The 15,452-nt window shown below is 37.1% G+C and overlaps 1 protein-coding gene across 1 annotated transcript in view; it reads right to left on the minus strand.

Annotated features, from left to right (window-relative positions):
* WDR11 (WD repeat domain 11) overlaps positions 1-14,246 on the minus strand; it is a 50,812-nt gene extending 36,566 nt beyond the window's left edge. The window contains exons 1-9 of the mRNA XM_081075181.1: positions 14,097-14,246; positions 13,091-13,202; positions 7,935-8,088; positions 6,793-6,966; positions 5,144-5,330; positions 2,877-3,042; positions 2,311-2,425; positions 1,243-1,438; positions 871-974 (exon numbers count right to left, since the gene is read on the minus strand). Coding sequence (XP_080931307.1) covers positions 871-974; positions 1,243-1,438; positions 2,311-2,425; positions 2,877-3,042; positions 5,144-5,330; positions 6,793-6,966; positions 7,935-8,088; positions 13,091-13,202; positions 14,097-14,182 — 1,294 coding nt within the window. The 5' untranslated portion in view covers positions 14,183-14,246. The remainder of the gene's footprint in view (positions 1-870; positions 975-1,242; positions 1,439-2,310; positions 2,426-2,876; positions 3,043-5,143; positions 5,331-6,792; positions 6,967-7,934; positions 8,089-13,090; positions 13,203-14,096) is intronic.
* Between the last annotated feature and the right edge of the window lie 1,206 nt (positions 14,247-15,452).

Below are 15,452 nucleotides of genomic sequence, written 5' to 3' on the forward strand. Positions count from 1 at the left end.
TAAATATAAAAGTATCATTGAGCAAAAGGATTTTACAACTTACAGGAATCATGAGAAAATCAAGGTCTGGAAAGCTCAGGTCTTGCCTAAGATCACGCTGGAGCAGCCAGGACTGGACGCTCCAGAGCAAAGTGAATGGGTTTACATTTTGGCTCTTCCACTTACTGGTTGTGTGGTTTTGAGCAAGTTTTTAAAATCTCTCTGGGTCTCAGATCCCAGATACATAAAATGAAAATAATAATATTACCTACCTTGCAGGATTGTTTGAGGTAATACACAGAACATTGAGTACAGCACTTAACATAGTATTAAGCACCCAGTAAATGTCATCTCCGATTAAGATTAATAAGGTAACGCTCTTCCTAGTATATCATCTATCTACATTTAAACAAAACAACCTACTAAATACCAATTTTCAATAACATTATGGAAAAACAATGACACAGAAAATCCTTTATAAACCACAGCCACAATTTTAAAAGAATTAGACATCAAAACTGCTTGGCACATTTATAATTTCTAGTTCTGTAATATTTGAAATTACAAATCCCCATTCTTCCTTTAATGGCCCTATAATAAATGAGTAATTTGGAAGCTACATTTTATCTGCAGATAAACATTTGTTGAAATTAAGCATCCCCAATATGTAAACAAGAAAACATATGTCAAAAAGTTAAAATAATTTTTTTCTTATACTGCTCAGTTACTTTATTACTCCTTCCTTATTGCACATCAAGTACAAGGCTCTGTGCTCTCTACATTTTAATTTTCTCAAGTATTAACTTTGACTTTATCATTGCAAATCAGTGACTATTAATTTTGCCCTTCAAAAAGAATAACAGATATGAAAGCTAGAGAACAAAAGCTTACCAATCATGTTATCTAAGGAGAGGTCTGGGAGTTTATTCTGTAGCACTCCTACAGGAATTCCACAGAAAGACACTGGTGAATACAAAGGTGACACACCAGAACTACTGCAAAGACATAATAATCAGATGGTTTTACATATTTATAACCTGCATCACATTAGTAACTAACAAATGACTAATTTCATATCATGCATTCTATTTTTCTTACCCATAGGTAAAATATCTCTAGGTTTACATATTTCCCTAAAAATCCAAAGTCTTAATTATCATTCTAAAAATATTTTTAATAGAAAAAATCCCTGCTATTTTTATACGATTCTGGTAAGTTTTAAAAAAGAGGAAACAGAAAATAAACATGATCCTATTGATTTACCTGTTTCGTGAATTTCTATTACAAACTGCAGACTTCAGTTCCCATATCATGACCCTTCCATCACTCACTATGAGGGCAGCGGCATTCTCATTGACAGGACAACACACCATACTGAAGGGACGGACAGTTTTTGTCACCCTGATTGCATCACACTGGCTTCGTAAGTCATAGGTGAGCTCCTGGACAGGATCTGGATCTTAACATAGTATTGTTTCCTTGTAAATTTCAGAAAGCAACTGTAATGATATTACTAATATTTGTTTTAATTTAAATAAAACCTCAACTAAAAAGGATATCATTCCTTTACTAAAAAGGATATCATTCCTTTACAAAGTTTGTCAAGAATGGCTTCCCTCTTTATAATTATTACTAATTTCTTCAGAATATAAAGATAATTACCTTATGACTATCTACACCAAGTTTAAAACTCAAAACAATAATAAAGATAGTTTTTCAATATTTTTAAAATAAAGAAAATGCTTTGAAAAATAATCAACAGTGAGATGATTAAATAATGAACAGTGCATTATAGACCATAACTTACAGTAGTCTATATATATAAACCTGAAAATAATTGAACTTTACAAAATGTAAAAATCACTTTCACCTTTACACAGTACTTCATTTCACAAAATATTATTTTTATTCTCCAAGGTAAGACTGAATGAAACTGACAACTGAGTGACCTGGAGACTTATTAGCCTATGTCACTTTACAGTGGAAATTCCTAAAGCAGAGGAAAAGTCAAGGGGGTATAATAATAAATGTACATACAAATTAGACTTGTGCTAAAGAAAAATTCACAAAAGATAACGTCTACTTGGCTGGTGGAAATAATCAAGGAATTACAAAATACTACTTTCTTGGTTGTACATAGGAGGTGTACTAGTATAACACCATGAGATTTTTCTTGGGCTTTTGCTTTTTAACCCCCTTATAACCATATTCTACTTTCTCAAGGCCAAGATTATCATTAACTCTATCATTTGGCTGGTATTTACCACATGAAGCTTTATAAAACAATTCTGAAGAAAATATAATTAACATTATTGTGAGATATAAACTCACCCAGTTCCTCATTTGAAGTGGTGAAAATACTGTTATAAGATCTTCTAACACGCAAAGTTATACAGCCATTTTCATGCAGGCAAAATAAACCATCACGTTGAAAACAGGGTATTACCTTTAGATAAATAGTTTATTTACTTTTTAAAACACAAGAAATTAAAGAGTATATACTGTGAAACTCAAACTTGTATTTAGAGAATATGGGGGAAAAAACAATACACAAACAAAAACATACCACATAATCAAAAGCTTTAAACAGCAAAAAAAAAAAATACATTTATAATCATAAAACAAATGTGTCTTTATCCATGTAACTTAAATAGTTCAGTAAATATCTTCAGATCAGTCAGAATTTCTAGGGTAATCAAACCAATCAAAAGTGTAGAAAAATAAGGAATGTAAAATAACATTGTTAATCTTTAAACCAATAGAAAAGAGAAAGTCAAATGAAGGACTTTTGCCAAGATTATAGTTTTTCTCTATATTTTCTCTGTTCATATAGTTTTTCTCTATATTTCTCTATTCATAATCAATTTTTGGGAATGTAATTTATAAATTGTAGATACCTGAAGAAATGGAACTCCTGTTCGTTCTATTGCAACCACACCCACTGTTTGATTCACCTCAAGGTCAAGGATTAATATTTCTCGAGGGTAGAGTAACAACATGTGATTCCTTTTGGAAGGCAGATACGCCAACTGAAGGCAATCATTGAGAGTTATGAATTCAGCACTGAAAAAAGTAAACATTTACTTTAGGCATCAAGAAATGAGTCAAAGACTTCATTCATATCAGAAAAAGGTAATAAGGAATTGAATGTTGTACTTTCACATAATAATTGTCAATGAGAATGTACAACTTTCTCTTGAAATGACCAACAGGAGCTGCTATCTAAAACTTAGACTTCTACTACGTGCCAAAATCCAAATTATGACAGTAATGTATAGGCTGGACAGAGATGTTTGTAAATTTTTTGAAAAATTGAAAGGAAAGTGTAAGATTGAGTCTGTGATATAACATGATAAGAATGCTATACTGACATTCATAACATAGTAGCTTTATTTTCCTTTTGCAATGAAAATACTAAACAGATTGCTGTACACAAAACTCAGGATTAAAACAAAACCTTTTTAGGGTAATTAGGGCCACTGATCAGAAGGGAATGGCCTTGGGCAAGTCACTTCCTCTATTCTGCCTTCATTTACTTTTAAGCTGTCTCAAATCTTTTTGGAAACAATGTAAGGCATTTTATTCACTCATCACAGTATTTTCTTCTTTGTAAATAAAATATGTAAAACTATGAGGACTGTAAAAGACTGTTCAAGAGTTTCAAAAATCATTTCAGTAATTTGTGATTATTGCATATACTTAATTACCTTTTTATATTAACTATATTCCAATAGAAACAGAGATACAATTATGTACTTTTTTAACATAATGATTTTATTAAAAGGTTTTGAAATTTAAAATAAAGTTAGAGGACTAGAAAGAAGGATTTGGACTGCATTAAAATCCTGGCTCAGTCATTTCCTGGTTGGGTGAATTGAGTAACATATTTAAAACACTGTGGGACTCAATTTCCTCATTTATAAAATGAGAACTGCTACCCAGGATTGCAGTAATATTATATGTAATAATGTATGTGAAAGTACCCAGAGCAGTTCTATTTGAAGGAATTAATAATTCATTTCCCCCAAACTCAAGATGAGAGTATGATTCATTTGAGAAAAATGTAACATATAAATCATAACTTATAAAACTATTCAGACTACAAAATAATTATTTATTTATGAGACAAAATCAATGAAAAATGAATAGAAAGTTCTCTTAAGATACTTAAGAAGCAATCTTAAAATTATTTCAGCATAGAGTGCAGGATAAATTAGTGAACTTCACCGGCTTATGGTTTATTATATAAAAATGATATTTACATATAAATTCAGAATGTACAGCCATTTGTATTTTACCACATATTTGCAGGTAATTACCCACAAAGTCTAGATAGAATAATCTTAGCATATTAAAAAAAGGCTCTTTTAAAATGAATGTCAAAAAACTGCCAAAGCTATAAAACTATAAGAACAACCATCGCTCTAGGAAAAAGACAAATCGATTTCTAAGGCATAAAATTAGTTACTTAAAATAAAATTTTATTCAGCTGCTTTCTGATATGCACAATAGCTAGTAGCATTTACCAAATGAATGCTTACCAAGTATCAGCCACTATGTTAAGCACTTCAGTTATTGTATCTATTAATTCTTACAGCAACCGTACGGAATTCTTTAAAACACGATTTTAGAGATTGGGAGAGTGAAATTTGAGCAAGATTAAAGAATTTTTTGAGTCACATAGCTACAATTTCCCCTAGAATCCTGGCCCTTAACCAGTATGAGAAACATCTTTACATATGTAAGAAAAACACACATATTTTATGACTAAAGAGACTGCACAGCATTTAAGTCAGGAAAATGTATTGAAAATGAAAATCCAGATTTTTGTCCCTCAATTTTTAATGTATTCAATAGCCACAACATTAGAATGTTCTTCTCACATTTTCAAAAGTAAAACTTGGAAGTAAAAAATTTTAATCTGTGAAAAATCAGTGGGGGGACTTTAGCCCAATTAGTGGAAACAAAGGAGCCACATTAAATGCTGAATCTTTTAGGGGATGAGACAAAAAGAATATTTTTCCTCTTATGAAATTGAAAAGTGGAAATGAGAAAGGGTGAGATGAAGAAGAAAATCAATCTTAGCACATCTTCAAAACTGATTTTTTTTTCAATAGATGATAAACAGATGAATGCTGTTGTTAGCTTTACACTTGTAACTTACCTAGGTTTCTCCTGAGTGATTAAGATTTTCACTTTATTAAGAGCCTTCTTAGCCCCTGTGGCTGCAGCCAGCTTGTTATGAGCTGGACTGGAGTGTGGGCTGGATATGTAAACTTTTTTCCCAGGGCCTGAGGGAGGCTTGGATGGAGAGAAGTCTGAGATGAACACAATACCCTCACTGGTGAGTACTACATGGAGAGAAGCAAAAGGCTGATTAAAGTTTAATCAAGTTTAGCATAGTTTTTTTCCAACACAATTTTGAGAGCAAGGTAATGATAATTTTAATAATACAGAACTGGCAGTGTTATGCAGTCATAACATAACAGGAATGTTCTCCAAGTTGAAGTGAAACAGGTGGTCCATTACAATTCTTCAGAGGCCTCCAAGCTCAGCATTCTAAATTAATGTTATATATTAAAAGGATACCAGGTTACTGGCAGAAAGAACAAATGTTTGTTCTTCCAAATAATTCAGTGCAGGGACGTTTATTAGAAACCTTTCCTCATTATATCCTGTAACTTCAAAATCCAAATACTTTTCCAAATATGAAATTCACAGAAGAAAAAAAGAAAACCCATATAGAAGAGGCTCTTCCTATCGCACTTAGCTAAATTCAAACATCTGATTGGATGATACAAATTTTTGCTGATCACCATGAGCCACCCAGTCTAAATATAATTTCCTTTTTTTCTTGAGCATCAGATTAACCCCTAGGATGTACAGAGTGTTCTTCTTCTCTTTATATGTAGAGTAAAAGGGGAGTGGCCAACTGCCTACCACAATCTGCCCACTCCCATTCCCCGAGCCTCCTCCATTCCCCGAGCCTCCTCCATTCCCTTTACCCGATTTTACTTCTTTATACCACTTATAACTATGTTCAGATTTTAGGATCTGACTCCCTCTCACTAGAATACACACTCAATGAAGGCAAGAATCCTTGTCCCAGTTCACTGATATATTCTAGGTTCCAGAACATGCCTGACATACAGTAACTACTCAAGAAACATCAGTTGGATAATTGAATACAAAATATTTTCTTAATAATGTAGTCACAAAACATGTCTAAAAACAAATTAATTTTTAGCTCAGTAGCTCAGTAAAACATCAAAAGCACATTGGCAAAAAAACAACTCTACAAAAAAAAAAAAAAACTCCCTTGGGCTTCATCTGTTCCTTACATGCATCTGCTTATGACACTCAAAATGCATGTCATGAATTAGAGAACAATTCTTTAAAAAGGAAAAGTGAATTTGGCCATAGACTAAATGCAACCATTAACTTTGGTTCTTTAAATGTTACAGAAAAACAAATTTAATTAAGTATAAATTAGAATAGCATACCATTTTCTCCCCGACTAATCTGATTCTATTCACAAATTCCACATAGTGATGGTCTAGCTTGCTGATTTAAATTTCTAACTATCAAAATACTTGCAAATGCTATGAGTTACGATTTAGCATCTGTACTAGGATTGTATTGGGGCTTAGAGATGTGTTTCTCCACTTTGCTCAGTTGTTTTAACATTATAGATGTAGTAGGTGTGTCATGTATCTTATGTATATAGCATTAACTATATATGTATCTTATGTATATAGCATTAACTATATCTAAACACCTCAAACTCATTTTCCACAAGAAACTATTACTCACAAGTTAAATGTGAGGGATCAAAAGGGTCAAAGGAAAAAGAAAGGATGTTATCTGCATAGCTCTTCTTCCACAGTTTGGTACCGGTGTCTGCATTCCAGAGCACAATGTAATTTGGTGGGTGGACGGCCAGCAGTAAATCTCGGGAAGCATCTTGACTCCATAACCATTGAACATCTGTAAAGACCAGATAGAGGCAAAATTTAGAAATCATTCACTTCAAAACACTTGGCTAACGTGTCCTTGATATTTAGTTTTTTGTTTTGTTTTGTTTTGTTACATAATCCTTAAAATCTTAACTCCACCTTCACCCTCCCCTAAGGTTGCATATATATGTACATGTGTCAAGATTGCAGAGAAGCTAATTTTACATAAAAATGTGTGTACTTTAGAATCTCAAGGTCAAAATTTTCAAGTAATCTGAAATATGACTTCAAAGAAAATACACGGCAATTAGCTGCAATCATTACTTTAAACTTTATGTCAAAGACTGTCCTAGCCACGATCACTGACGTGAGACTCTCCTAATGCTTTTGTGGAATTACTTAATGGGACTTGGCAGAGTTTCATGTCTTTTCACAACAATAAACAGGATAAAGATTTAGTTCAGTACCTAGTACTTAGCAAGTACTCAATAAATATTTTTTAAACAATTATTTTAAAAATTCTCTCAGTCAAAACAGCCACTCTGTCAACGCCTTGAGCCTAAAGAATACTGTTTAAGTTAATAACATAAACAATAACAGAAACAAGCAAACAAATCATCTATATAAAAGAATAAAATCATTAATATAAAGTAAGCACTGAGGGCTAATATAAAACAGCAGCTCGGCTAAGTTTAGTTATACTGTAGCTTAAGATTACAAAACTGTTTATAGCCGCTTAATTTTTCTCATCATGCTTGACTGAGGCTGATGTCGAAATTAACGCATTTTTACCAAAGCTCAAATCGGCTGGGATTGGAGGAAATATGCCCAGAAATGTATTGATAAGGATAAAAAAAACAAAACACCTAGATTCAGATCAGTAGAACAGACTAAGCACAATCAAGGGTTAACTAGGAAGTGATGAAAATAAATGGATAAAAATCCACTCTAAGACGAAATGTATTAATATAAACACTTAGTAGTGCACACTTTCCTCACCCTGAATAGGTTTGGTGTGTTCTTGGATCTCACACTGAGCTACTCCTGCTGCTACATCCCAAACGATGATCTTTCCATTGACATCAGCAGAAGCTAGGCGCAAGGCATATGGTGAGCCAATGTTATGGTGATAATTTTCTCTGGCCCATTTAACCTAGTATCAAGAAGAAATCAAATCAAGTAAATACCTGCACTGGATGACTAAACGTAACTTGCATAAAACATCAACCCGAACCCACACTACGTTCCACACTTACAGTACAAAAATATTTAAAAAGAATAAACAGGAAACCAGTTTCCATCTTGAAAGTCAGACATTTTTTATTATTTATGGTATTTTTTAAAAGTTGCAGTTAAAATATTTTTGAACATACCACTACGTTCCTGCATTTAAAATATCGAAAATGATGGATAGCCTTAATACTCTGGGAAATTCAGGTAAAAACTCCAAGACACCATATCATGAAATGGTACTGATCATTGGTACACCATTTCATCATACTAATGATCAAATGTTACAATCATAAAATCTAATTATAATAGAACATGTAAAATCCTACATTGCCAAGGCGAATGTTTTTCTGTATTCTGTTCTCCTAATTAAAAGCAGAAAACTTAGAGCTACAAAAATCTTGCAGATGGAAAAACAGGAAAAAAATAGAAGCAAACAAAAAACTCTGGCTGTCCCTCTTTCATAAAATTCGAAAAAATGGTACAGTTTTTCTCTTTAAAAAAGAAAAAAAAGGATGCTTCATACCTCTAACAACATCACAAGAAGAGAATTTTAAAAACAAAAACTGTAAGAATTCCAGTGCAAGTCACACTAATCCTGAGCATCAAATATTGATAAAGGTCAGAAATAACACACACAGCGCTCACCCTGACCCAAGGTCTTCCCCAGCCACTTCCCTGGCCACAATGTCCCCTCTCCTCTAGCTCAGTGTCCTGCTCGTTTTCTTTAAAGCATTTACCACACAACAATTTGTAATTATTTTGTTTACTTTGTTTTGATCTATCACCAACTCACGGACAATAAGCTGCACAGGGCAGGATCATGCAGGCCATAGTGTAATCCCCAACCTTAACGCAGTGCCCAGAGCTAGTGTTCAACAAATATGTGTCTAATAAATGAACTGAAACGCCACAGAATCTTCAAATATATATACATATAAACATATGTATGCAGGAGAATGTGTGTCTGTGTGTGTGTGTATATATACACATATATATGTTTGTAAACACACTATACATAATGCGGAGGTAGGGAAGTATGCTAACCAATTCCTATAGTATTCATGAAAAAGATGGAAACAAAAAGTTTTGTAAGCTTCAATGTCCATGTGCCTTAAGGTTCTGCTGTAATACATCTTTTCCTCAGGCAATATTTTAAAAAACGAAATGTGTGTATATGTGTATGTGTATATGCTTGAATATGTATATTTATGTTATGTAATGTGTGTACATATGCAAGTAGATCCTCATTATTTCATTATTTGCAGATTCTGTATTTGTGAATTTGCCTCACTAATATCTATTTGTGATTTTTATTGCAAAATCAGTATTTGCAGTGCTTTTGCAGTCATTCATGGACATGCGCAGAATGGCCAAAAATTTGAGTCACCCAACATACGTGTGCATTCCCAGCTAAGGCCCAACAAGGCGTTCATGTCTCAGCTCTAATAATGCAAACAAGTGTCTTTCTGTGGTCTGTTCAGCACGTTCTTTTGTATTTTTGTGCTTTTTGTTGATTTCACTATTTAAATGGTCCCTGGGCACAGTGCAGAAGTGCTGTCTGGTGTTCCTAAGTGTAAGAAGTTGTGATGGATGCGCCTTATAGAAAAAACACGTGAGATAAGCTTTGTTCAGGCATGAGTTATAGTGCAATTGGCTATGAATTCAACTTTAATGAATCACCAATACATGTTAAATAAATTTTTTTTAACGTAAACACATACAAGACAAAGATATGTACTGATCAGTAGACAAAAATATTGTGACTGAAGGCTCACAGGAACCTAATCCTGAATTTCCCCTAGGAGCAATCAATGTTTTAGTATTTGCTAATCAGTGTTTGCAGCAACTTTACAGGATAAAACTGCCATGAATAAGAATTTGCTGTGTGTATACATACATATATACAAACACATATATACATGTGTATGTATGTACATGTTGTGCTTGAATTCCATTTATGTAAACCCCAAGCAGTATATACATATATACATATATATGCATATATATATATATATATTTTAAATCACGCAAACACATCATAATCAAACTGCTGACAACCAAAGATATAGAAAAAATCTTGAAGGCAGCCAAATGACTAAAGATACACTGCACACAGAGAAACAAAGATAAAAATCTCTCATCAGAAATTATGCAAACTGGAAGATAATAGAGTAGTCATCTTTAAAGTACTAAAGGAAAAAAACTGGTGAAACACATTCTCAGGCAAATAAAAGCTGAGAGAATCAACCAATATTAAATATATACCTCAAGAACTCAAGGGAACTTTTTCAGGCAAAGGGAATATATAACAATATCAGACTGAGACTTGGATCTACACAAATGAAAACTCTAGAAATTCCAAAAAGACAGAAGGGAGCAGGGGAAAGAGAAAAAGAGAGAGAGAGATTTTTCTCAAAAAAAACCCTATACCTACACCTAACATCAGACTTAATAGTACAAGACTGAGTGCTTTCCTCCTCGGCTCAGGAACAAGACAAAAACATCCTGTCATCACTCTTATTCACTGTAGTAGAGTTCCTAGACAATGCAATATTACAAAAAAAAGAGACAGAAGACATACAGATGACCAATGAGAAAACTAAACTGTCATCTGCAGGTCACATAACTGTATATGTAAAAAATCCCCCAAAACTACAAGATCTAATGAGTTCAGCAAGATAACAGGATACAGGTTGATACACAAAAATCAATTTTACTTCTTCCCACTTCACATTATATATAAAAACTACTTCAAAATGGATCAAGAACCTAAATGTAAGAGCTAAAACTGTAAAATTCTTAGAAAAAAACGACGGTGTAAATCTTCTTGACTTTGGAAAAAGCAACAATGCTGTATTTCTTGAATGCAGCAACAAAAGAAAACACAGATAAACTGGACTACATCAAAATTACAAACTTGTGTTTCATAGGACACTATCAAAAAAGTGAAAGACAACTCGCAAAATGAGAGAAGATATGTGCCAACCATATTATCTGATGAGGAACTTGTATCTAGAATATATAAAGAACTCTTACAACTCAGTAATAAAAACACAATGCAATTTTAAAATGAGCAAAGGACTGAAAAGACATTTCTCAGAGAAGATATACGAATGGCCAATAAGCACATGAAAAGATGCTCAACATCATTAGCCATCAGAAAAATGCAAACCAAAACCACAATGAGAACCACTCCATAGCCACAGGGATAGTGACAATCAAAAAGATAATAATAAATGTTGGTGAGGATTGGAATATTGGAATCTTCATACACAGCTGATAGGTGCAGCCTCTTTGAAAAACAGTCTGGCAGTTCCCCAAAAAGTTAAACATAGAGCTACTACATGAGTCAGTAATTCTATTACTAGGCAGATTACCAAGATAAATGAAAACACAGGCTCACACAAAAAAATTGTACATAAATGTTCGTAATAGCATTATTCACAATTCCTAAAAAGTGGGAAATACCCGAATGTCCATCAATAAATAAATGTGGTTTATTCACACAAGTGATTACTGAGCAACACAAATTTACAAAGTACTGACACACGGTATAACATGGATGAACCTTGAAAACATTATGCTAGGTGAGAGTCAGGCACAAAAGACCACATATTGTATGATTTCATTCATGTGAAATATCCAGAAAAGACAAATCTACAGGACAGAAATTAGTGGTTGCTAGGGATGATGGGAATGGGGGATGTGGGGGGCAGTGACTGCTAACGAGTACAGGGTTTCTTTTTGGAGTTATGAGATTGTGGTGATGGCTGTACAACTCTGTGAATATACTAAAAACCATGGAATTCTAAGCTTAAAATGGGTGAATTTTATAGTATGAATATCTCAAAGCTGTTATCAAAAAGAAAAAAAAAAGACTCCGAGTCTCTATTTCCACGCGTTCCTAAAACTTCAGATCACTGCAATTCAGTTGCCCCAGGAGGGTGGGACTTTACATGTTGAAAACATGAAATCACTGGGTGCACACAAACTCAGCTCATCGTAGTAATACTATCATTCAGTTACTCAAACAGAAACTTTGGAGTCATTCTATTCTGACTTTCACTTAAAATTGATTACTGTAAAGGCTCTCAAGTTTACCTCCTAGGCAGCTCCTCAGTAATAACTCCTTCATGCCTCAGCTTTATTTTAGGCCCTTAGAGTTTCCTGCCAGAATTACTGCAAGTCTCCTAAACGATCTCCCTGCCTTGCTTTGCTTATCTCCAACAGATCCTCCACTGCTGTCAGAGTGAATTTTTCTAAAATGCAAATATGATGCTATCAATCTCCTACTTAAAAATCCAAAATTTTTTCATAACCTGTAAAACTTTCAGGGCCGTGAATTTCCCTGGCTGCCTCCTCTTTCATCACCCCTAAATGCGTATCCCGTCTTTTAGCCACCCTTATGCACACTACTTCTTTTGTGTATATTCTTCCTCTTTCCTGCGCGGCTCCTCCCCACTTTTTCACTCGGCTCACTGCAGTTTACCAGCCCCTAAAATGAAAAGACTTCTGTGATGCTCCCCAGATCCCTACAACTAGGTCACATGCAGCTCCTTTGTCTTCCCACAGCATATTCTGCAAGTCTCACTGATTACACTGTACTTGTGTTTTCTTCTCATTCTTCCTCACTAGACAATGAATCGCTTGAGGGCTTTCATCTCCCTTTCCTGGGCACATGCTAAGCGCTAAAACTAACGAATGAGTAAGTGGTGTTTTCCACCAGCTTTGACCTAAGGACTCGCATTTAACAGCTCATCCTGGACTGACGCAAGTCATACGCATGGAAATACTAGGCCACCCCAAATAGGTGATTATATTTAAAAGCTATTCAGCATTTACACATACGGCTTAATGAAATTTTAGTCACACCCCTTTAGAACAGACCCTGTATCATAGGGTCAAAGTGGAATTTGACTTACCTTGACAACATCGGCTTTATGTTTTTCTAAAACTTGAAGAGTCTGGGCTGTACTGGAATCAATCACAACCACAAGCGAATGGCATCCGTACGCAATTAAACCTTGCCAGCCCCTGACGAGACAGTAATATGAGAATGTCAATAAATGTCACTCATCCGCACTCCCATTACTAAGACCATTCTGTAAGTCTGCAGGCCGGCGTGTTACGTTATCCCGTTTCAATGAACGGTTCGGCTACACTGAAACATGCTCGCCGACACGCGTTTCTCATTTGTTCTAAGGGACACGCGTACAGAGCCTCGAGGAGATAGAAGGTAACTCCCGTCACCCGTCGGAGGGCAGGCGCCTCGTCTCACTCAACGTGGGGCCCGGAGCGTCCCCGAGGCGCGTGGATTCGCTGTGGATTCACGCCGCCTGACACGTGCCATCAGTCCTGGGCCTTCCAAGCAGGGAAGGTCAGCACCGGGCAGGGTTCGGTCCCCGGGCAGCACTCCCAGCAACCACCGCTCGCGGCTTTTGCTCTATAGGAGCCGAATCACCACCATCCGGGCTGCAGGCTCGTGTTGCACCGAGGAGGGGGGGGGGCTCGCACACGGTGGGGGTGGCACACGGCTGAACGAACCGAGGCACGGGGCGGGGACAAGGGGGGGAAGACACGGCCGAATGGGGAGGCGGGGGGTCCGGGGGCCCCCGCGGAGGGGGCGCGAGCTCGGAGGGGCGGGGACCGGGACACGCGGTGTTTGCGGACCGCGTGGGCAGCGGGGCAAACGGGGCCGCGGATGGGGGCAAACACGTGCACGGGGCAGGCAAGCTCTCCCACCGGGCATTTCCTACTTTTATAGCAGCAACAAAAGAATCCAGCATTTACAAGAAAATCTCCATAACGTGAGGGCGGCACCCAGCCCTGGCCAGGCCACACTAACCAGGGGTGAAACCTCTCGTTTTTCCCCCGTCCCCTCACACACTCCTGGCCGAGCCTGGCGGCCGCGAAGCACGGCGCCCTCACCAGTCCACCGCCGCCTTGTTGTGGGCGCTGAGTGCCCCGGTGAGGGTGCGAGCCGACACCTTGAAATTCACCGTGTAAGGTAACATCACAGCGGAAACGCCCGGCCCTCCGAGCCGATTGGCAATCAGGAAGCGGCGGCCACTGCACTTCCTGTCTAAATACACTCCGGGCGGCTCCGTGGGCGCCGCCACTTGGTTCCGCCGGATCCCAGGTTCCACCGTTCCTGGGTTCCGCGGACCAGATTCCGCCACTCCCGGTTCCGCCTCCATCAGGGTCCCGCCGCCCTTGCGGTTCTACCGCTCTGTTGTTGGCCTGGGCTGTGCCTTAGAAGAAGTGGGGCTACTACCAACATCATCTCTGCTGTCTTCAGACTGAGACTGCGTTGGCCTCTGTGCCCTGCTGGAAATCGTGAAAAACTAGAGCTAAAAGTCCCACTTAGCCTTTCCTCCTTTGATTAATTAATTTAGGACAACTGCCAATGCCAGGCACTGTTGCAGGCGCGGGGGCGGGGGGAAGGGGGTGGTAGTGATAAAGACACTAAGTCTCTGACCTCATTAAGTTGATAGAATAAATGAATGAGCAGGGTTAATTGGGTGAAATGGAGAAAGTGAATGAGATGAATGGCCCAAAGATAAAAATTTCCAAATATGGAGAACACTCCATATCTGGTTTTGCAAATAATTGAAAAAAAAACGTTTCTCCGGAGGCCACAAACCCGTTTGCCAGTTAGAGTAGCTTTCATTCTGCAGTTTCTCCTGTGAGGCCCTCCCTCTAGTGAGACTCAATCACTCCCTCCTCCCTACTCCGTCCTTCCTTTATACCCTTCATAGCACTTCCAACAATGATCTTTGCAGACGTTTGTTTCTCCCCCAATAAAATTATTTCCTTGATCAACAAAAGGGACAAAATATTGGTAATTTTATCATCACAGGTCTTTGTGTCCGCACTTTATCGGTCTTATAAACCAGCTTTCTCGAAGACCACCTGCATTATCCTCTTAGTTGTTAAAGCCAATGTTTGGCTCTTAGTTGTTCTCTGGCAACTACACACTGTTGCTGCTTCCGTTCCATTCCCTTCCTTTCCCTTCCCTTCCCTTCCCTCCCTTTCCCTTCGCTTCCCTGCATCACGTCTTCCCCTACTGATGCCACTAGAGAGGCCCATAACCACAGATCTAAATGTATCACTCCCTTATTAAAAATCTTCCATGCCTCTTGTGATAAAGATTGCTAATTGGCCCCCCAAAATTCATTCTCCCCTTCTTTCATTGGGACATAATCACAATTTGTTTCTGGGCACATTGTCACTCTTTTAAGTGAATACATACCCCAGATTCCCTTACAACTAGATCAGACCATG

Source organism: Rhinolophus hipposideros (assembly GCF_964194185.1).
Source record: "Rhinolophus hipposideros genome assembly, chromosome: 15".
Taxonomy (NCBI): domain Eukaryota; kingdom Metazoa; phylum Chordata; class Mammalia; order Chiroptera; family Rhinolophidae; genus Rhinolophus; species Rhinolophus hipposideros.